Source organism: Falco rusticolus, chromosome 2, assembly GCF_015220075.1.
Source record: "Falco rusticolus isolate bFalRus1 chromosome 2, bFalRus1.pri, whole genome shotgun sequence".
NCBI classification, from domain to species: domain Eukaryota; kingdom Metazoa; phylum Chordata; class Aves; order Falconiformes; family Falconidae; genus Falco; species Falco rusticolus.
Genome location: NC_051188.1, coordinates 12,217,053 through 12,240,777, shown reverse-complemented (window position 1 = coordinate 12,240,777; position 23,725 = coordinate 12,217,053). Strand labels below are relative to the sequence as shown.

Below are 23,725 nucleotides of genomic sequence, written 5' to 3'. Positions count from 1 at the left end.
TGAGGGACATGGCGGGACTAGCACTGGCTCTTCAGCTAAGCCAACTCCTGCCAGCAGAGGAGTGAGTCCAGGCTTGTTTTCTACTCCTGGCTTTTAATTCTCTTCTTTCCTCTGTGATGCCTAGATTTTCAAGAATCGCAAAGCAGTGGAGATACTATTTTTTTCATCCCACATTCAGTAGGACAGAATATAAATGGTAGTTTTAAAGCAATATCCAGGGGGCTTAGAAAGTATGAAGATACTCCTAAGCGTTCTCTTCCTTTTTATTGTGAGCTGGGAACAGGGAAAAGCTTGTTATCTGCAGGTGTCTGCTTGTCATCAGTGAGGTGCTGCCATGTGCAATACAACATGAATTGGCATTGGACACCAAAGCTGTAGAGCTTTGCTGTAATAATTAACGCACATAAACTGAACGGGACAGATGCAGCAGGAATGGTGGCTCCAGCTCATACCTGTCATCTCCCGTAGCAGATGTATCCTCAGCCTCTGGTGCTTCCATGCTGGTGTTATCGTAGGCACAGTAGGAGTGGGGGAGTGAGGAGGAAACGTGATGCTCACAGTTTGAGGTCCTGAACTTGCCCATGGAGCTGCTGCCAAGCAGAGCGCTGGTTCAGTGGAGCCCTGCATCTCGGATGTGACTTCGAGCAATGGTTGGTTTCTTGTATTGCAGTTTGGTTGCCGTTACCCCATGCTGCCACATAACCACAGCCCCATCACAGGTTGCTCGTTCCTTGATGGAGTGTGAAAACACAGGGTCACCCCTTCTCCTCTATGCCAGGCACATGGAAGGAACCCAGTGCTTATGAAAACACCCCCAAATTTTTCTTCCTTGCTTTGAAGCATTCAGATCCCAAAGGCAAGCCTTGGGCTTCCTTGGCTGCATCTTTGCAATCCTTTAATGCAACCCCAGTATGATGCAGAGATCACAGTGAAGACAAAACCACCTCACTTGCCCGTCAGGGATATCTCTTGCAACGGCCTCTTTGTTGTTCCAGCCCAAGGGGCTCTTCCTTCTTACGGGCTGTAAGACATAGCGTGACGGGTCAAGGCAAGGCCGGAGATCCCAAGAGAAAGAAATGAAAACAAGCTCCTTTAATATAAACTACATGTTTTCTTGCCATGCTCAATTTACACACTGCATTTTTGACTCCTCTCTGATGAGCAGTGTTTATCTGGCAGGGGACAACTGTCATTAGCAACGAAGGGCAGCATGAGATATTTCTGTGCCTTGTTTAAACAGTATCTTTTGTTTCTCTTTTCCTTTTAACATGATTGAGCAAATGACTCAAAAGCAACTGAGGCAAGGCTACAGCGCCCTGCTCCATTTCTGCATGCCTCTAGCTATTTTATAAGTTTGAGGGAAAATAAAACATTAAGTAAAGGATTTCAACCTGCTGATTCAGAAGGGTCAAAGAAAACCTGTCTCCAGGAGACAAAAAAGAAGTGAGCTTTCAGCTTCTATTGAAACTGCTGGCTGGCATTTATGAAAAATTTTGGGTCATGGTAACACAGACTAATTTTTCAATAATATTTAGAATAATCATGGAGACATAGAATCATTTAAGTTGGAAAAGACCTTTATCGAGTCCAACCGTTAACCCAGAACTACCAAGTCCATCACTGAACTGTGTCCCTCAGTGCCACATCTACACATCTTTTAAATACCTCCAGGAATGGTGACTCAGCCACCTCCCTGGGAAGCCTGTTCAAGGGCCTGACAAACCTTTCGGTGAAGAAATTTTTCCTAATATCTGATCCAAACCTCCCCTCGCACAGCTTGAAGCCATTTCTTCTTGTTCTGTTGCTTATGTGGGCGAAGAGACCGACCCCACCTGCCTGCAGCCTCCTGTCAGGCAGCTGTAGAGAGCGATAAGGTCCCCCCTCAGCCTCCTCCTCTCCAGGCTGAGCACCCCCAGTTCCCGCAGCCGCTCCCCATCAGACTTGTGCTCCAGCCCCTTCCCCAGCCCCGTTGCCCTTCCCTGGACACGTTCCAGCACCTCAGTGTCCCTCTTGCAGTGAGGGGCCCAGAACTGAACCCAGCATTCGAGGTGCGGCCTCACCAGTGCCCAGTACAGGGGGACGATCCCTTCCCTTGTCCTGCTGGCCACTCTGTTTCTGACACCAGCCAGGGCGCTGCTGGCCCCTTGGCCACCTGGGCACACTGGGGGCTCCTGCCCAGCCAGCTGTCAGCCAGCACCCCCAGGCCCTTTCCCACCAGGCAGTTCCCAGCCCCCTGCCCCAGCCTGTAGCGCTGCGGGGGGCTGGTGTGACCCACGGGCAGGACCCAGCACTGAGCCTGGTTGAACCTCAGACAATTGATCCCGGCCCATCGGTCCAGCCTGTCCAGATCCCTCTGCAGAGCCTCCTGCCCTCAACCAGATCAACACTCCCCCCCAGCTTCGTATCATCTGCAGCCTTACAGAGGATGCACTCGATCCCCTCATCCAGATGGTTGATAAAGACATTAAACAGAAGTAGGCCCTGATACTGAGCCCTGGGAACACCGCTTGTGACCGGCCACCAGCTGGATGTATCTCCCTTCACCACCACTCCGGGCTCAGCCATCCAGCCACCTTTTAGCCCAGCGATCACTCATCCAAGCCATGCGCAGCCCAGAGCTGGGCTGTGGATTCACCCTGGGCAGAGATTGCTGGAGCTCGCTGCACCGCAGCGGGCCAACAGCCAGATAATGTTGTACTGTGGGCACTGGGGTCCAGCGTTTGAGCTTACCCCCTCACCCACTTTTTTTTAGGGTGTAACATCCCAGGTGGGGCTAATTTAACATCTGCACCCAGCTGGTGCTTAGCTACCTGCCTGTTCCTTCAGGGCAGAGATACCTCCTGCATCTGGCATGGAGGTCTCGGTGGGACAAGGTCCCCCAGGCTGTGCCTGGCATGCAGTGGCTGGGGGACACCAAGGGCTGATGTGCCCGTAAGTGAAAAGGAGGGTCTGAAACCTGGGACCTCCTCAGGACCCTCCAGTTCCTCTGCATGGATTATTTTTATGGCTCTGTGAATGTAAAATAAAAGGTTTCTTTTTATTTTAAAATAAAGGATTTACCCACAGCCTAAGACAGGCTGAAGGGCTGATCCCCGCTCCAGCTCCCTGGAGAGCTGGGGAGGTGCTTTGGGCCAGTCTCAAGGACAGTAAGTAAATCCACTTACTTAAGTGGTGGGCTTGGTTCCAGCCTTGCTGGCTGCCCCAAGGCCTGTAGATGTTGCCAGCAGGAGCTGGGACCAGTTTTGCACCTCCAGGGAGACAGAGGGATTTAAGGGTCTGGCTCTGAGCACCTCCCTCCTGGGGGATGGCAGGCAGCTGCCTCTTCAGGGTGTCACAGAAGTATGTCCCTTTACCTTGTGGAAGTGCTCAGTGATCCTTGGGTGGATTTTTGCTGTGGAAATGTCACATACCATGACGCATTTGCAACTCCCTTTTCAATTCTGCTCTGCCAGACAGCAGATCGCGTTGCCATGTTGCCTATAGCAACATCTCCTGGTTGAAAATAAGCGAGCTTCGACAAACAGATAGGTTTGCTGGTGGATATGTGAGAAGGGCTGATATTATTATCGTTATTGTTGCTATTACTGTTATTGCTACAACTATTTTTTATAGCTTTAGGGAGCCTCACACAACCCTTTTTGGTTAGGGATGCAGCAGTATGCAATTCAAAAGCAGCATCACCTAGAGGGCACCTCTGCAAGCCCCAGGATGCAGCAGCCTGGGGTGAAGGGACCAGGGTCACAGCAGAGCTCATCCTCTCCTCTTGCTTAAACAACTGCTTTTCTTGGCAGGGATCTTGTGGGAAGAGGCCTACAGCATCACTAAGGAATCCTTTTTCCTGGAAAAAATACATCTGTGTCAGTGTGTCCAGGGCAGATGGACAGTGCGGCGTGTCACCGATGCTCAGTCTGTGTGATGTGCTGCCAGTCTCCAGGGATGGTGCTGCTCGGTGAGGTTCCTGCTCACCAGGTCACGACCATCACTGCACAACACGGAAGTCAGTGGTTTCTGGCAGAATGTGTCTTTGGGTGGGCTGAGCTGTGCAGGAGTGACTCATGGCTTTGGTTTCTGGGTGACCCCGTTGAGTTGTTTCACTGTGCTCTTGGTTTTCGTTGCTATTTCATGTTTCAGGGAGCTCATCAAAACCTGTAGCTCAGTGCTCCAGGTATGTGGTGGGAGAGGTGACTTCTCGTGGGCTCTGCATCCAGGCCATGGTGAGCTGGCAAATAATAATTAACAATTAAGAAATTGTTTCATAAGAAGTTATTTTTCGATGAAGAGTGCCCAGTGATTGGGGGGGTGGACTTTGACCTCATAAGCTTTCATTTTTAATCATTTTCCTGTTGACTGTTGAACTTTAAGCACTTTTCTTTCTGAGGCTGAGGTTATTACTCGTGATTAAAAGGATGCGGCTCACACGTGAGTCTCCCTCTCACCTCCTGAGCACTCAGCAGGCTCAGGCTTCCTGAGGTTGGATCAGAAATCATTGTGCCAATGCGCAGCTTTCCTGGGATTTCTGGTTTGCAGCACGTTTTGCCCAAATTCCCTCAGAGCTTTCTGGAAGGAGTCTGGGAAAGCACCAGACCTTCAGGGCACCATCTCCTGCTCCACCACCCTGGGACCTGTTGACCGCTGTGGTAGTGTCCAGCCAGGGAGGGTGGAAGTGGGCACCCCAAGGTGTGGTTGTTCAAAACGTTCTTGCTTCAAAGTAGGGAGGAAAAAGAAATTCCCTTTAAGCAGCTGTTTGGTGGTTTCCATCCATTTAGGGCTGGTTTCCATCATGTGGGTTCCCTGCTGCGGATCCACTCTCACTTGTTCACTGCCAGGTCACCTGCTGAGCATGGGGATGTCCTGGCCAGGATGGTCCCAGGAGGGAGACAGGGTATTTACAGCTGGGATAAAATGTTCTCCCATGGTGTTTTCTCTAAGAGCAGCAAATCCCAGAGGTTCCTCCTGACCCTTCCTACTGGAAACGAGATGAAAAGAGACAAATTAAATCCCAGTTGCTGCAGCAGGGGATGCTCCTGACAGCTTCCCCATGGAGAGCAGTGGCAGGGAAGCAGCTCCTGTTACCAAGATTTCCTGGGGCTGAGCCAGTCACCACACAGTCCAGGCATGGTGCATCCCCCAGTGTCATTGCAACAGCTTGGGCAGCTCAGCCACACAAGAAGCACAGCAGAAACCTTGGGGTCCGGTGTGGTGTAAGGTGGTAGCTGGGGGTATGCTTCAAGCTCGTGCAATCTCAGATTTCATGTGCAACTTGATTCAGCATCTCTGGGCTTCTGTTCCTGTATGTATGTATGTATGTATGTAACATACACATGGCAAAATAAGCTTGGGGACACACAGATGCTTTGCTGATGGGGACAGATCCATCCTTGAAGGAGATTACTTCCGACCCTCCTGGAGCTGGCTGGGGTGGCATATGGGGCGCCAAAGGAAATGAAACTGAAGATGCAGCGCAGCATCCCGAGGGCAGTCTGGTAATTCAGCATCTCTCCAACCTTCCCCAGTCACACTCTGACAGCAGACAAGAGCATCCATCCAGCCCCTTTCCTGCAATCCGGAGATGCTAAGCCACTGCTTTCTCCTCTCTGTTGGTGTGCTCTGCATTGCTTCACTTGCCAGTTTAAACTAATTTTCTCTCGAATGTGGCTGTGCCATGTTTCCCCGCTTCATGGCTGTCTCCTCCAAAACCAGGAGGCTGCTGTTAGGTGCTTGATACTCCTGTGAGGGTACTTGGGTTTTCCAGGACACCACTGTGCTGATGGCTCAACATATATATATATACACATACACATACACATACACATACACATACACATACACATACACATACACATACACATACACACATATATATATATACATATGCCTACTAGCGCACATTGCCATTATCCATGAATCCAGGTGTTTTGTCCTTATTAATTTCATCTCATTTCTACTATTCCACTCCACAGGGTTGTTCAGTTCCTCTAAAATGACAGTCAAATCCTTTTTTTTTTTTTAACAAGTGAAAACTATTACATGTTTATGTTACAACAAATTCATGAGCATATTATTTGTGCCACTGGCACTGGCAGAAATATTAAATGATCCTGAAGACTGATCTTTGAGGATTGCCAGGAGTTATCTCCCTGAAGCCTAAGAAAACCCTTACTGAGACAGAGCACTGGTATCTTGTATCTCCCTTAATTAATTTGCTACCCATCTCACAGTTTCCTTCCACCAGGTATTGTCTTCCCCATTTTAACTAATAATTTCACATGGAATGCAATAAAAAAAAGTGCTAAAGTCCAGAAAAATATGACTGAATGCCTCTCCTTTGCCTAGAAAATCAGTTATTCAGGACAGCTTGCAGAATTCTCTGGCAAGAATTTTGTTTGGCAGACCTACCATAAACAAGCGAAGCTGTAGTTGCCCAGGGCATCTTTCTTGACTTTCTTAAATTACTATTTTCCAGCACCGTTTCTAAACCACCATAGATTAATTTCAAATACTTGCTGCTGAACTTGCAATGCTATGGCCATTTCTTCCCTGCCTCTGGGGTGGACCTGGTCCAGTTCCTCCAATTTGCCTGCACCCAGCTCTTTGAGATTTCTTTCTCCTTTAGATGTGGTTGTTTCCATACCCTTGATGCACATCCATCTTCAGTTTGGCCTGAGGTTCAGCATCCTCTTCCTTCCCAAAGCCTGACACCAAACAGCCACCTCATTTGAGGGATGTAGTTCTAGTATCTTTAGACCCTGCCACACCCTGGGCATGCAGAAGCCACATTTCTTTCTTCTTTTTTCGTTTATGACTCATGAACATTTTGCTAGTTGTTCTAATTTCCTTTGCAAGATCTAACACAGCTTGACTTTGGCAATTTTCTTGTTACCCCTGCACTGCCTGACCTTTAGCATAAACCTCTCTTTGCTGGTTAATCCCTTTTTCCATCCATTGCAGGCTTGCGGTTATTCCTAATATTCTTTTTGTGGTAATTCTTCATCCAATTAAGGCTTTGGCCTTTCCCCTGAGAGGTTTCCTCTCTTGTCTGGGATTGCATTCCAGATTGCTGTAAGTTCAGTTGATTTCCCTGATTAATTCCCTTAATTTCTCAAAATTCCCCCTCTGAAAAAGTTAGCAGCAAGCTAACTACTTCTTTTTAATTTAAAGTGAAATACCATGAGGACATTCAATCCAAGATATTTTCTATGAGAAATCCCTTTATAATGTCCTTACTTCTTATCAAAGCCAACCTAAAAAGCCTTCCCTCCTATTGGATTAATGACACTTCAGTGAAGAAACCAGACTGTTGTGTCCAGGAGTAGCTACATCTTATCATTACTAGCAGCATGATGGGAAGTTAAGGTCTTCATTAAGGACTCCACTCCCATGCTTGTCAGTATCAGCTCTACGACAACGGCCCAGACATCCCTGTCCATACCCACATGACCCTAATGATCTAGAGGAAAGTGCCAGCACTACTCTCATTGAGCCTTCTGATGCACCCGTCCTCCATCCTATCACTGCTGACACCTACTAGGTACTTCCCAGCCAGGGCACTGGAGGATGTCATTCTTCTCTCCTGGGCTGGCACGCTCAGACCATGTTTCTGCAGAGCCACTATGACCTGCGCGAGCTCCTCTCCATCCCCGCTGCTGAGTCTGTGTCCCACTCATCGGGTCCCACACGCTTCCCCAGCCTGACCCAACTGTTTTCCTGATCTTGCAGACTCGCCCTGGAAGCTGCCATGAGAAACAGCTCGTTTGCTTGGTATAAAATCAGCCCCTTTTGGACATTTATTCTATTGACTTTCCCTTTCTTTCACTAGGTCTCAGCCAGATCTAAGCTCATTAGACCCTGCTTTACCTTAGGCCCCGAATTAAGGTGTCACTTGGAAGTGCCTGTAGGTAACTTGGTCGGTTGAAAACTAGGCTCCATCTTCAACCTCAAGGCTAAGGGTGACTCCTACCTAGATTCTTTCTCTATTCATCTTCTATCATCTATTGCCTCTTCACTGCTGTCATCTTGCGTAGCTTTGTAATCCTCCTAATCCACAGGAACAGGCATAATTTAAAAAAGGAGCTTTAAGGCTTATGCATCTTGGGAGACTGAATTCTTTGGGACCTAGGTACAAATGGGATGTCAAATAGCTACTCTACTGCTGCCACAAGTTAGCATCTGGTAGTAATTTAGGAGGAGCTCTACATGCTATCAACCTCTCTCCAGTGGTTTTCAGCACCATTATTGCAAAGCTCGGATAAATGACAGCAGTATCCTGAACCATTTCATCCTCTTCTCCGTATGTTGCTTTAGTACCGTCCAAGGACCCAGCCCTGCACCTTCTCTTATTTTGGCTTTCTGTCCTTAGACCATCTCCTGGATGTGTCTTGAAACCTGCCGGGACGTGCTCTGCCTCCACCGCAACACATGGTTCTCTTTACAGCTGCGTGGCACACTGCTAACTGGAGGCCCAAACAAACATGAAAATGACAGAGCTATTTGCTTTATTGGTCTGGAGGGAAAAGTTTAGAAGTGACTGGAGGGGTCCAACGGGGGTGTTTCACCAAGTGCTTTCCTGGTGGTTCCATGGGCTGGCACAGGGGGCACATGGAGCCGGTGGGGTGAGAAGGAGATTGCGAAGGGGATTATCCCAGCTGCTGGTAGTGCCCAGCGCCGGGGCAGCGGTGCCCTTCCATGCCACCTCTGCTGGGGTCAGGAGGGGCGAGCCGTGGGTCACAGGCTTTGCACATGATGGTAACACAGCACTGCCAGGGGGCTCTGGTGCCCCGGAGCTGGTCCCACCGGCAGACGCCCAGCTCGGGGCGATGCCAGAGCTGCTGTAGTGGGTTTGCTGGCAGGGCTGGGCACTGGGGAGGCTGCGGGGGGAGAAGCTTCTGTGAGGAGCTGATGCCAACAGGCTATCGGCCTGCCCGGCCGCTGGACACAGCTGGGCTTCATCAGTGACTGCGGCAGCGCCTCTGGGGGAGCCTATCGAGAGGGGAGGAAAAAAATCTGCAGCAGCGGGAGCGAGGGGGGCCGGGAGGGGCGAGCAGCAGCCCCGCAGCCCCCCGGGGCAGGGCCGGGCCGGGCCGGGCCGGAGGAGGCCGGGGGGGCTCCGGGCGCCGCAGCAGAGGCTCCCCGGCAGCCCGCGGGAAGGGCAGGGCCGGGCAGGGCAGGGCAGCCCCCGGCGGGGCAGGCTGTGCCCCTCAGCCCACGGAGCCCGCGGGGGAGCAGCTCCCCCCCGCAGCCCGGGGCAGGGGGTGCCCGCGGGGGGCTGTGACCCGCGGGGGCCGCGCTGGAGCCGGCTCCGGGCAGGGCCCGTGGCCCCGCGGGGAGGAGCCCGGGCCGGGGCCGGGCTGCGGGCAGGGCCGGTGCCCCCGGGGGGGCTGGAGCCGGCTGGGCCTGAGGGGCTGCGCCCCGCGGGGGGCCCCGCGCTGGGGCCGGGCAGGGGGTGAGGACCCTCCCCCGGCGGGGCAGCAGCGGCCGGGACAGCCCGGGGTGCGCCCACCGCAGCCCCCGGCCCGGCTGGGGGCAGGGGCAGGGCGGCGGGGGCGGGCAACCAGGCCCGGCCGGGTTGACCCGCCAGCTGCTCCCGGGCAGAGGGCACCCCGCACTCCAGCGAGCTGGGGGTGAGTCCAGGCGTTCAAGAAAGTCTTTTCTACTTAGGACTTCAAGTGCATTTTTCACATGGGAAAAATCTTGCTGCTGGTGAAAGATCCAAAGAGAAAGCCAATGTGTGCCGGGTGGAGGCTGCCAAGTACCGGTAGATGTTTGCTCTAAAGAGGTGTATGAAATTCCTCTGTAAAACCAAAATGAACCCCGTCTGTGGAACCTGTTTTGGGTCTGAACAGATCGACTGGATGATGAGGCAAGGAGGACTTATACACCTAGAGGCCATGTAATAAAATAGTTTTCAAATGTGCAACCCAGGTCCCACAAGCATGTCATCCCATTTCCTCCACAGAAACTCAAAGCCCTGTGCTTGGGTCAAGCTTTTTAGCAGGTAAGGCCGAAGTGTGAGCTGGCCTGGCCACAGCCACTGGCAACAGGGGAATAACAGACAGTTTTCCCCTAGCGTGGACATGCAGTACACTCCAGAATCAAGTTCTTCACCTTCAAACCCTTCTTTTGCCACCTGCGGTGAACAAACTTACTCTTATTCTTTTCTTATTTTTATTAATTTTTTATTCTCATTCTCATTCTCATTCTTCATTCTTATTCTCACTAATTTTCTTGTTCCCTGTGGTGAACTGAATTTTTCTTATTCCTGTTCTTCTTGTTGTTCTTATTTTCTTGTTCCTGTTACAATTCCAGTTCTTATTCTTTTTCTCATTCCTATTTGTATTGTAGAATCACAGAATGGTTTGGGTTGGAAGGGACCTTTGAAGGTCATCTGGTCCAACCCTCCCTGCAATGAGCAGGGGCATCTTCAGTTAGATCAGATGGCTCCTATTCTTATTCCTATTCTTAGTCTTATTCCTCTTGCTCTTCCTCCACTATTGCTATTACTAGAATTGCTATCACTGTATCACTACTGATATTAGCATCATCATCACCGTTCCAGGCAGGAGCCACCCTTTGGATCAAAATCTGACAGTGCTGTGTGCTGCGCAAACACACACTGTCCATGACTCCCATCCCAGAGCCTTCCCCGTTTCACTGCCAGGGAAGAGCAGGCAGGACAGGGCAGCAGGGGCAAGCAGGTCCTGTGCTGCCCTGACACATGGGCAGACCCCTTGCCGACGGCTGGCTTTGCCCAGGAGCTGGCACGTGGCTGCTGGAGACCAGGGCTGGGACCTGTTGGTGGCTGGGTACAAGGACGAGGGAGGCTGGTTGTGCAGCCCCAGCCAGGGTCAGGTGGGCCACGGGCAGAAGAGCCAGCGCACACAGCCAGCTGGGCAGGGCAACACGGTAAGTAGCTCACGGCATCTGAAAATAAAGGCTCGTCTATCTGAAAAAAGCCCTGTGGTGAGGGCGAGGCCTCGTTTAACACCTAAGTGAAAGGGCTCTTACTCCTGAACCAGATGTAGGCTTGGGGAACTTGTACAGTGGTCTAATTTTAAAAGCAGGGGTACCCTGAGCTGGTGTGCAGATACTACTACTACTACTACTACTACTAATACCAAGCTGTAAATAATAATTGTAATAGCAATAATTATTATTATCGTTGTTGCTGTTGTTGTTATTATTATTTACAGCTGGAGACTGTGCTTTTGGGCCACGACACATGGCCCCACTGTGCAAGGCATTGAGCAAACACCTAATGAAGGGGAGCCCTTTCCTCCCAGCTGTTCAACGTTAAAACTAAACCGGGAAATGTGGATAAATGGTGGCACACGAGGACCTCAATGACCGACTGGCCTTTCCCTGCCTGTTTCTGGCAGGGCTGAGTCAGAAAAAGACCCGAGAGGCAGCAGGGTGAGAGGGATGGAGCAGAGAGGTGGTGTGGGATAGGGACTGCAATGCTGAGCAGCAGCAGGATGGCTGAGCAGGATGGGGGACAAGGACGTGTCCTCCCTGCAGGGAAACAGGGCATGGATGATGATGTGTCGCTGCGGAGGAGCAGGGCAGGGATGGGGACAGCCCACTGCAGCCCCTTTTGCTGACCCCACTCCCCCCGGCAGCAGCCGGCGGGTTGCTGCTGCCCTGGCCCAGACCTGGGTTTGTGCAGGCGCTGGCTCTGCCTCTCTAACCCGCTTCAGCCCCAGACCTCACTGGGCCAAACCCACACAATGTGGGCTCCCTACAGGCGTGGGGTGAGCGTGTCCTGCCTGTGGGCCCTTCTCCAGCCCCTGTGAGAGGTGGCCAGAGCCACACACCCTGTGGGTTCCCCATCCCTGCATCCTGCTTTGCCCAGCGGCAAGGAGGGGAGAGGCTTCCCACGGCTGGGGTCTGCACCTGGGCGACAGGCTGATCCTGCTCTTTGACAGTCCTGGGGCAACCGATTCCAGTGCTCCGTGGTCCCCAGGGGGTCACCAGGTCCCACCGCTGCTTTGATGGGCTCGGGGTATATAGACAGCGTAAGAGCAAAGACATGGTTGCCACCAGTCCTCCAATAAGAGCAGAAACCCACTGGATTTCATGCTTGGCCTGCTCATTTCTGGGTGTGCTATGAATTCAGATGGAATTCATCCCCTGAGCAGCTATTTTTTTGTGCACTAAATGGCAATGCAATTATAAGACTAAGCCTACCGGAACGGGCTGCCTTAAAAACGCTCTGAATAACTGGGCCAGCTCCATCTCCTCACAGCCTTGTGACACTTTTCTTCCTCCCAGCGGGATTTCTCCCGCCTGGGTTCATCAAGTCCCAAACTAGGGACTGGCGGGGGGATGTCAGCTGCTGGCACGGTCCCCCATCCTCGCCTTGAGCCCAGCTGTCCCGTGGGAAGCTTCACATGCCTGGAGGGTCACCGGCTGCCCACCTCGCTTCTGCAGGGGCCTGAGGGTGCTACCAGGGTACGTGGGCGATGGGGGGCTGCGAATGGGGAGTCAGAGGCCACCAAGCAGCCAGGTAAGCCACCACCATGGCCAGGAGTGGGTATGATCTCCTAGGACAGGTGGTGGCACTGCCATCCTCCAATTTTTAGCCTGATGATAGCTTTGTCGCTGCCTCTCCCAGTGGCACCTGGAAAACACGAGCTCCCATCCAGCAGTGAGCTTTGCTGTGGGTCCTCAGCTCCCCACAAGATAGGGAGGCCAATGTGGACCTGGATCTCATCTCTCATCGCTGCCCTGCTTTGCATCAAATTGGAGGGCACTGGCATAGGACCGAGGTTCAGGCTGCAGCAGGGCCATGCAGGGTTATTCCGGAAAGTATGTGTGCTGATATTTTATTCATCTGAATTTGAAGTGGTCGGTATGAAAGAAAATAGCTTGTGGGCTTTCATACCTCAAGTCAATGAATTCCTGGACCTTTTATAGCTCAGGAATGCCGGGCGCTCTCAGTTGGTTTTACAAGGCTGTGAAGCTGCAGCTTAAGGTCTGGATGAACATTAATCACGGCAGAGACAATGACAGCTGCTCATGCTTTACCCGGCTTTCAGGCGGGTACCGCACTTCTACACATTGAACACCGTCTTCCCCATTGCTTTGGTCTGCAGAGAGAGGGGGTTATTACCTTCAGCCTGTGGGAGCACTGGGTCCACTAGTTTTAGTACTGGGATTCAAGGGGTGGGTCCATGCCCAGCACGTAGGGGCAGTGCTAGCATGGGTTGCAGCTCAGCACTGGTCTCAGGCACATCCCTGCACTTTGCTTTCCCCCTAAGGCTGCCTTTTGAACAACACTCTTGCACCATGGGGGCAAGAAGGACTGTTTCCCAATTTCCATGATCTCTGGAGCAAGAGCTATAGACCTGCAAGAAAATGGGGTTTGGGATCCAGGTGCATTTAGTCTCTCAAGCCCCCACCACTGCAGGCTGATGACCAGGAGAGGCAGGCCAGCACAGACCCCCTCAAGTACCACCAACCCACCAGGGCTCTCCCACCCTTCCACTTTCTGGGTGAGCAGCTCCTCTCCCACAGGGTACCCAAAAAACTGACTAAGGGTGGTCCAGAAACACAGCAGGCGGCTCAGACCTAGCCCGGTTTGTTTGGCTGCATCCAGAGCCCAGGCTGGGGATCCTGACGGCAAGGAGACACCTGGCAGCATCCTCCCTGCTGGCAACGGATCTCTGCACTTTGCACGTTTCACTGCAGCACGCCTGCAGTCCATCACCAAGATGTATTTCACGATGTGAGAAATCACAGCTTTTCCCCCCAAGAATGCACCTCGCTGCTGTCTGTACGTTTGCTCCTCTACAACAGAGGGAGGGCAGAGCCCTGAACACAGTAACAAACCAGAGCAGATGTTGCAGCTGTACGGCGTGCTGCATCCAAGCGGATGCTGAACAGGTCCCATCGTTTTGGGTGGGACTTGACTCGTGATTTTTGAATGCCTCTAAATGGCAGTTTTGTTAATATTTTTAGCCCCTCTGAGCTCTCTCCCTACACATGGCAAGTAAGGAGACCACTGCCCAGTATTTACTGCTGGCAGCATGCAGTGATCAGGGGTTTTAATGTTTGAACAAATTGACTCTGGAAGTTTGTTTCTTTGCATGTTTTTTCATGAGGTTAGTATGCAAAATGCACTTAACCAGGAGACAGCGTTGCAGTGATGTTCTTGTTTTTGCTGGAGCATCTGTGGTGAAGACACAACTCAAAAGTGGGATAAAACCGCTCCTTGTCATACCTGAACACAGCTGGCCACGTGGCTTTTCTCACCCTAATAGTGGTTTGTCCTCTGTTAGTTTCTTCTCTCCCATGGCCTTGAAAAACCAAGCTAAGCCCCAAGTTTTACTGTCAAATCTTGACTGGAAGAAAGCTGAAAAGCCACAATCACAACAATCACTGAATTCTTCTTCTTGATGGTAAAGAGCCAGGGCACAACAAATACTTCCAGCTGCTGTGTCTTGAAGATGGAATAATCAGATGGGTCAGGCTGACCTGTGCTTGCACAGGGAACATGAGGTGCTGGGATGTGCGTGAAGCAAACCGCTGCTCCAGTTTCTGCAAACCCCCTGGATCTTTGCTGACACAGCCCTGCCCAGGGCAGGCTGTTCTTTTAACGTGTGTGAGGACTTGGGGAGAGGAGGTTGGGACAGGCAGAGGAGAACCCAGAGGAGAGAGATGCCCTTAATGGCTTTCATGCCTTTCATGCCTGTAGCTCCCTGGGACCTGATTCAGGAATTTTCTAACAGACACTTTCAAGAGCATGTGACAGCCTGCTGAGCAAACCTCCCTTACTCAAAGCCAGACACTTGGGTAACTTTTGCTCCCCTCCCCCCGTTTATTTCACTTGCATAAGCAAACATACAAACAGTATTTCCACCGGGCCAGAGCATTCCCCTTGCCCACACAACAGCTTGAAACGGAATCTGATCTTTATTCCTTACTGAGGACGTTACAGTAATTAAAGAATATCTAGATCTACAAGGTGTTTAGGTATCTCGCTCACACTAATACAACACCTGTCAAATAAAGAAGCCCCTGATCCTCAGCAACAACAACAACAAAATAATCAATGGGAGTGCTATGCTTAGCGGGAATACAGGGCTAAAGGATCTTCAGATCTTCACCGAAGTGTCTCATTAAGTTTCCACCCTCATTTCCTTCAGGTGAAGACAATCTCGCTAAAATCCTTCTGCTCCTGCTTGGCAAAACTCTCAGTTCGATGCTCTGCTTTGCAGGCCCACTGATTTCGTGCCCACATACACCTATCCGTGGCACCTGCTGTGGGGCCTTTCATTAACAGCTATGAAAAACAGAAGATAAAACCTTAAAGTCCCCGAGGTATCACTTCTTAGCCTTAGCACATCGTGTACAAAGCTTAGAGAACTGTTTAAAAAGTCCTTTCTTCTTGGGGACTGAATATAGTCACACTGGAAAAGTGAGAAAATAAACATGTTTATACATTTATTATATACAATATTAAGGCACAAGTTTAAACAGCAAAGAATAAGAAATCTTTGGCTGACCAACAGTATCAGTATTTGCTGTGGGTGACACATAACACTCTTCATTTTCCCCGCTATGTACAAATAACCCTCCAGCTGTACAACACTGTACACCAACTTCTCTATACAACCAACGACAATAAAAAATGACAGTACTTTACAACTAGTTACCAACATCACCTGGAATGGCTACAGCACGGTTTCCCAAAACACGGAACAGTTCAAAGAGCTGGGAAAACCAGCACAATGGAGTTGCGCCGCTCTGCTGAGAGGGGCTGATATATGGCAGTAGTACTCCACACAAGTCCTGCTAGTGCTTGGGCTGGGAGGAGACCCGCTGGTCCTCCAGGATAACATCTCTTGGGTTCAACACATTAGAGGAGAATGAACCTCTGGGTTTATTTGAGCTGTTGCCTACAACAAGAGTTGCCTACACCATAGTCTCTAACAAACAGTTTCCTGTATGTGACCATGAACCTGGTGCAGCATCAGTTGTAAACACACGTTTGGATACCAGAACCTGGAGGGACTGTGGTCTCCGTGAGGAGGAGGAAGAGTGCTGTACTCCAGCTGACTCGGAGAAGCTGAGCTGAACCACTACCAAACATAACTGAAAGCCACTTCACGCACGCTGATCCAACACTGTTTCAGCTGGATGCCTAGCTGTCTGCCTGTACACAAGTTACTAAACAGTTTCATCAAAAGTAATACAGTGGTAATAAAATGCTTAGGGATTTCCAAGCACCTGGGTATCCTTATTACTTGGAGAAAAACGACAAAATGAAACATTCACCATCACTTTACTTGTATTCCCTTCCTTTGTCTTCCTCCTGCCCTGCTCCTACCACAGACAACTGAGGAAGGGCCATGGAGGTGGGTCAGTGCTGATGCCACACTCAGGCCCAGCTTTTATGCAAACACTTAGAATGTTTAAATTAACTTTAGAGAAAAAAGTATTTTACATGGCATATATTAAGCTGCATAACATCTTACAAGGGTTTTACACATTTGGTTTCACAATACAAAGCTGCTAATACTTCAAAATACACAGTTCACTTGCCCGCACCACCTACCTACCACTACTTTGTTTAACAAGTGCAAAAATCAGAAAGAGGGTGACACCAACGTATGCCTAATTCTATGTACACACAAAAATAAGTGCATAGATTTAATATAGCAATTTTGTTTTTTAAAAAGGTTATCAGCTAGGCAGTACCAAGCACAAGGCTCCGGCCCCTGAAGGCTTTGAGGTTGCAAGGACTTCAGCTTTCAGCAAAAGCAGAATTTAAAGTGCCTGTGTGTTTTCACAACCGAGGGCTCTGATTTGATACCTACAGGCAGGGCTGATCTTGAGCCAGCCCTGAGCACACAATTACTTCCAGCACCCATCCCTTTTCCACTCTAGGCAGCTTCACCCCATCACCCTTTTTCCCAAAGCCAAGTTCTTCTTAGTGTCATTATTATGGTGCACCACAAGGTTCAGGAACTGCAAAACCAATACAAAATACCTCACAGAGGAAAATTTCCCTACCAGCATGCGCAATGTACGAAGCAAATGGTATGCCATGATTAACACAGCTGGTGAGCGGCTGTCTTACAGATGGTCACCACCTCTTACAGAAATCAGGGACTAAACTGAAAATGAGAAATGTTCCATCCTGGGTAAAACAAGGCGACAAGGAACTGCAGCTCAGCCCAGAAAACAGATAATGCTCATGTACTGCTTTGCAGTCAAACCCTTCCTGGCCTGATCCTACACCTCTTAATGCCCCGTCCCACGTCAGCTTGAATGGCAGGTTTGTATGCTCAAGGAAGGTAGGACTGGGCTGTAGGCACTGAAAATAAGGAAAAATCCTGTTCTTAACACAAACACGCCGATTCTTCCACTACTGTGAACCACTGCAGAGTAAGAGGCATCTTCTGACCTCACATGCAAACCCAGATTTAACTCCTCTGAAAACGCACCCACCCAACCCCCCTCTGAACAAGCTCCGTAGTGCACAGCCCTTCAGGGAGCTCGGGGATCCTCCCCTGACTTTCGCTCCTGAAATCTTCCCATCACTGCAAAAGGGGCTGCCTCAGCAGCGTCCTCCTCCCCCTTGCTACATTCATCCTCCACGGGAATTCCAGCTAACAACTGCTCCTACCAAAAAAAGAAGTCTCAGCAAGCTCTGAGGTTGCAAGGCATGAATATTTGCACCATAAATCCAGCTCCAAGAGCAACACTTGTCCAGCCAGGAAAAAGGCACCTGACCTGCCTGCCCAGGAAAACCACACCACACCACTTCAAACGAATACTTACAAGAACCTGCTGTGTATATCTATGGACCAATTATTCACTGAAATTAAGCAGTGAATACTTTTGAGAAATGAATTGGTACTGAGAAAGATGCAAGTTTCTCCGGGGTTATTCAAAACTCCCTCTGGCCTCAAAAGAGCTGGGATTTCGCTCCCTGTCCCAGCTGCAGAGAGGCAGGAAAACACAGTGGCAGTTGTGTACCCAGTCTGTAACTTTGCTGCTTTCTCTTTACACCAGAAAATGCAGTTTCCTTTTCCCTCAATGATCCCGTTCTCATGCCACCTTTCATTTTCAATGCCCCTTTCTGCTCAGGAAAGCCCAGATGTTCGTTTCGTCACTCCTCTTCAGCGCTCATGACTTCCCGCCTGGTCCGAAGTCTCAACATATTAGACTCAAGCTTTGTTTCAGGCATAAACTTTCTCCCTCTTTTTTCAAACTCTCAGGGTTAGTTTTTAAAGTTGGCACACCAAAGACCATCTTGGACCTGGGTGTATGCACACAAAACCCCAGAGATGCTGTCCTCTGCTCAGATGAGGACTTCCATCATGTCTGTATCTGGAAACTCGGGCTTGTGGAGCAAGCTGCTCACTCTGCCTTTGCTGTCGGGCGGCTTCCCATGGCTGGAGTTCTCTGCAATGGAAAGAAGGGAAAGCTGGTCTTAGCTCCAATTCAACAGCAAATCGTTTGAAGCAAACATAAACCCATTTTGGGGGGGTGATGGTGGGGCACATCTTAACTATATGTCCCACATACTGAAAGCCAAATTCGATCAGGAGGCTGAGAACATGAGAATGCTGAATTCCCTGCGCAATGACAGCAGGTGTGTTGGTGTGCACAGACCCCAAGGGCAGGCACAAAGACTGCATTTAAGAGATACAGACCAAAGTACCTCTTTAGCTGTGGCCCTAGAGAAACAGGCATTTGTGAAAGGTCTGTATCACTTTACCAAGTAACTACTCATCATCTGATCCACAGTAGCTCTCTGCATGCATACTCCTATTCTGCATCACGTACAAAATTTAGGAGTTTAAAACATCACAAAGGCAGTACACAAATAATCAGGTAGTTGTTTTAATGTAAACTGTATTACTTTGACAGTGGGATGGGAAATTACTCTGTAATTTTATCTTTGGCAGCATGAATAATTTCATTTGTGGACACTCTGCCTGCCACAGGCAAGCGGAGCTTTACATAACTTACTGAGCATGTAACTCTGCGAAGCCAGACCAGGCAGCCTGGGAAAGTTCTCTCCGTAAGATTTTAGTTTCCCTGAAGAACAACACTCCGCCCCCAAGACCTTACAAATTGTGAAGGCATCACCCTCCCCCATCAATACTGGGGTGTCTCTGGGGATCTGCTGACAGTCCCGGGGGTGCTGGCATTTTGCACCGATGTAGGGATCCGGCAGAGCTCACCTAGTTTCTCGCCGGCTGTTCGTGTCCCTGGGGGCCGCGGGGCCAGGCTATGCGATGGGGTGGTACCCAGCCGTCCACGGCCAGGGAAGGAGGCAGTGGCAGGCCAGAAGAGCTCAGCACTTTTGTCCGTCTGGGTACTGCTGTCTTTGCTGCCTGTCTTTGCGTGGGAGGCTGTTGGCACTGGGACGGGCATGCAGGACAAGGAGGGCAGCGGAGGAGGCAGCGAGGGTCCCGATGAGTGGTCGTGGTGCTCCTTCCCCAGGAGAAGCCCTGAAAACATACAGAGGTTGTGGCAATGTATTTGGAAGAAAAGGGACACCTGGCCTATCAAAAGTCGCTCTTGCTTTAGCAGCTTGATAAGATTAAAAGCTTTATCTGCTCAACAAGGCTACAAGGTTGTGGGAGAAAGACACCTGGAATGAAGAAAACAGGACCTTTGGCAGTTAAACAGGCAGAAAAACAGGAGCTGACCTGGTAACTGATGATCGCAGAATGTCAACAATTTTAATGATGGGACTAACCGCTTGTATGCTTTTAACCGATTAGTATCTGTATAGCAGCGTGTGAACAGTGTATGTAACCAGTAGAATTAAGGTGTGACGTGTGTATGAATATTAAAATTGTATATAAGCTTGCAGTAAAGCAGCTTCAACTAGGATCATATTGATATGTCATTGAGTCCATGATTTTTGCTCCTGCCAGAGGTCAGTCACATCCTGGCTCGAACACAAGTGCTGTCTCCCCATCCCACCCCAGAGCTATAAGGCACTGGTGTGGATGTCCCCAGCCCTTTAGCTTGGCTTAACTTTTCCCCTTGATGCTACCTGTTGCTCTTCTCTTGATATCCATGTGGTACTTTCCCACAAAACAGCCTTTTGAAAGCAGCTGCCCCTTCCTGCATCACTTTCTGCATGCCCATCCCAGTGGTACCTACCGCTGGCACAGCCTGGCAAGCCTCCACACCCCCGTCCTATGTGGCCCCAAACCACAGGCAGTCCTGCACTCATCTTCCCACTTAGCTGCCACATCACATCATGCACTCCTACCCAAGGGGATGCTCATCCTATTGATTAACTTTAACAAGGCTTTTTTTCTAGCCCAAATTTGTTATTTAATCCCACAAGGTTGAAAACATAATTTGCTTGTGTCTGGGAGGATTTCCACCAACTATGACTTTCTATAATCAGTGCAGAATGATACAATACGATTAAAAATATAATTAAGATACAATCAGAGGTTAAAAAATGACTAATTTCTTACTTCAGCACAAGGACACATGTTCTGCCCATGGGAAGTGCTCTGGAAATGAGCTGTCAGGGCAACGAGTGCCATGGCCGAGGCACTTTTGCTAAGCTCAAGCAGAAGGATTAGGATGAAGTGATGGATGAACAAAAGCTTAACCAAAAATTGAGCTCACCTATGCTTCCCTTCCATATCTTCTCTTCCTTCTTCTCCTCAGCTATCTGGTTGCTGGTGAGCGAGGTCTGGCGTGAATGCACGCCTGTAGCAGCAGCAATGGAGGGGACGGACCGAGCCGGTCGCAGGCTGGTGTTATCGGCTTTCCCAGGGTCCTTCCGTGACCGCTGCTGAAGGACCTTGATCATGGCATCCTTCTCAATTATTTTAGCATGGAGATTCTTTATTCTGCCAGAATACGAATGCTTTGTTAACAGGAATGGAAATATATGGGCAAGTCTTCCCACCCTGGGGCAGCACGATGGGTCCCTGGGTATGTGCTCTGCTGCTCTGTCCCCTCCGGTTTTGAGCAACTCTGACAAGGCAGCTCTCACTAAGGATAACCCACTGAGAATATCCCTCTGAGGATAACCATACATCAAAACAGGCAGAGTTTCTAGCTAGTAAGCCAAATCTGGGAACTCTTTTCTGCAAGGTTAACTGAACCCATCTATTGCTGTGGCTTTACCAACCCAGCAGGAGCAATGAGGGCAATATCCCTCCTGCCCAGGCTGCAGATTGCTACCTTCACCAGAATACAAACACACAGGCAATTTCCACCTCCAGAATACATTGGGGCCAAATCTGGAAAGCCTCCTTTGGCAGGCTGATTTAACCCCATGATTTTGGTCTGTTGTCAGCTGGAGTAGAGACCTGCTGAAGTGAGCAGAAAGGTTCCCTTTGGCTTCTCTAACAGCTGGCCTGGGCTCTTGCTTCTCCCTCACTGCTGCAGAAATTATCAGCACATGGTGTGCAGAGCCAAGCAAAGCTCGTACTTCTCTCATACAGACACCAGACTCTCAAATCACAAAAAAATAGGACTATCTGAGACTTTTCTCCAGGAATGATTAACACCAAACCATACCAAAAGACTACAAAACAACATTTTTTAAAAAATAAATAATTGTATATGTATAATACAACAGCCAGATGACTACAGCTTGACTGTGATATACCATATATAGTCCAATGCAGCTGCATTTTATGAAGCAGTGAAAGCTAAAATGCCGCATCTGGAAAAACTGTATGTACAAGGGAGATATCTAGTAACTTCATGTTGGTGTTAGCTTTCATAATCAGATGTCTAATTTGCAATGAAAACACAAGATCCTAATCTATCTTTAATGAAGTCAATGGCAAAAGTCCATTACTTCACTGGAAGCAGGATTAGCTTGCATCTGTGAGCAGAAAACAAAACAAACCCATTAAAAACAATCACTGATATTTTCCACAAATAACAAAATACATCTTTTTATAAAGGTGTCTACAGACCAGTGTTTTTGTGGGGAAGCCAACACTGAAGAAGAGATTTTTAAACAGCTTTTCAATAAAACCCTAGAGGAATACACAAACTTTCTCAAGGGATTTTTACTCATTTAATGGGCCACTTTTCACCAGGAAATAAGTCTGCATTGAAAGTACTGTGCAGGTCTAATGCTCATTGAACTACACAGCTACATGTCCACTTGTATGCTGAACGTGGAGAAGTATCTGCAACAACAAATATTACTCTTGATGACTGCCTGTACCCAAAAAAGTTAATTTTATATCTTCTACTACTTGTAAATGCATCTTTTTTAGTGGTGCTAAATTTTGCAGGTTTGTTTCTAAATGCCAATGTGACCGTCACAAATCTACAAAGAGCAATAAGCATGCAAGGAGCAAAGAGTGAGGCAAAAGCAAGCCCTCGTGTTGCTGATTATGTAGGAGTGAGATTACAACTTCAGCTTTTACAACCAGACGCCCTTGTTTCCACAGGGGGATTTTCACTGAGATTAAACAAGCATTCAGCTTCCTTGCATGCCAACCTACTTTCAACAGTGGAACTGTCTCTGTTTTGTAAGAAGGTCATTTTTGGCACAGAGAAGGTTTAACAGCAAGGCAGGGAGGAAGTTATCTAATGACAGCAACTCTTTAATCCCTATTTTAATGCTGAAGAGCAAAACTAAGTCAAAGTGAAGATAAGCCCATCCTTTCCAGGCATGCATGAAGGCACAGAAGGGCATCCTGGTTTATCTGAACCCAGCCCAAACACGACAACAAGCAGGTATGGCGTGACAGCCCCTTACGTGTACTCCATGTCCTGGCAGCGACGGTTGGCTTGCACAATCTCCTCCTCCTCCTGCCAGCCCCGCACCTCCAGCGCGCTCTCGCTGTAGCTGCCGTTGCGTGAGTGGCTCGGGGCTGAGGCATCCCTGGAAGATCAGTTCAACATGGTGAGTCAGGCTCCTGGGACCGTGAGGGTGGCTTTTGCAATTGAGATTGGCACTTGCAAAGAAAACTCCAAATGAACGTTCGAAGAGCAAACTAATGATGGTTGCCTGTCAGGTGGATGGCTATCTGGCATTGGGTCATCTTGCTGCAGGCTACTCTTGGCTTGGGTTTAGTCATTAACTTCATTAATTAACTGGGCTGATGGAACAGAGAGCACACTGAAATTGTGGGTGAACCCCACAGGGCTAACAACCATCCTGAAGGACAAGGTTCAGACATCAGAGGGACTCATCACCAGGGAAATGGTCCCAAGTCAACAGGACTATATCACAAACAAGAAACGAAACTACATTTTGGAAGGTGAAAAACAGCACAGGAATTGCTCCCTAGACTGGAGTGTGAAAGTGTCCTGAGCTGCACACTTCACCGCATTTCAAAGGGAAATCTCATTTTAGGATGTCTTCATGGGATTTGGCTTCTTAAGAAACTGGGCAAGAAGCAAATTATCCCATCCTCCTCATCACTGGAAAGCCTCAGTGCAGTGCCCTGTGTGCTTTTGGGCATCATGCTTTGACACAAGCAAACTGGAGACAGTCCAGAGAAATGCAACATGAATGGGAAGGACACGTGAGGAATGGCTGAAGGAGGTAAGTTAGTCCAGGCCAGGGAAGATACAATGGGGGCTATCTGTTTTCCAATATTTACAAGGCTGTTACAACATTGACAGTGATCTGTTGTTCATCGCGTATACGTGGTATGGACAAGAATCAACCGAGGTAATTTGCAGTGAAGAGGTTTAGCTTAGCTATCAGGAGAACCTTTTCAATTTGAAGCTTAATGAAGTGGAGAAAGAGTGGACTTAG

General features: G+C 49.3%; 1 protein-coding gene across 2 annotated transcripts in view; it reads right to left on the bottom strand.

Moving 5' to 3' along the window:
• Window positions 1-14,888: 14,888 nt before the first annotated feature.
• Window positions 14,889-23,725, bottom strand: part of AMOTL1 (angiomotin like 1) — a 61,725-nt gene continuing 52,888 nt past the window's right edge. For both annotated transcript variants that reach the window (XM_037377466.1, XM_037377467.1), the window contains 4 exons: window positions 22,718-22,843; window positions 20,611-20,837; window positions 19,194-19,463; window positions 14,889-18,408 (listed from right to left, as the gene is read on the bottom strand). In XM_037377466.1, coding sequence (XP_037233363.1) covers window positions 18,305-18,408; window positions 19,194-19,463; window positions 20,611-20,837; window positions 22,718-22,843 — 727 coding nt within the window. In that variant the 3' untranslated portion in view covers window positions 14,889-18,304. The remainder of the gene's footprint in view (window positions 18,409-19,193; window positions 19,464-20,610; window positions 20,838-22,717; window positions 22,844-23,725) is intronic.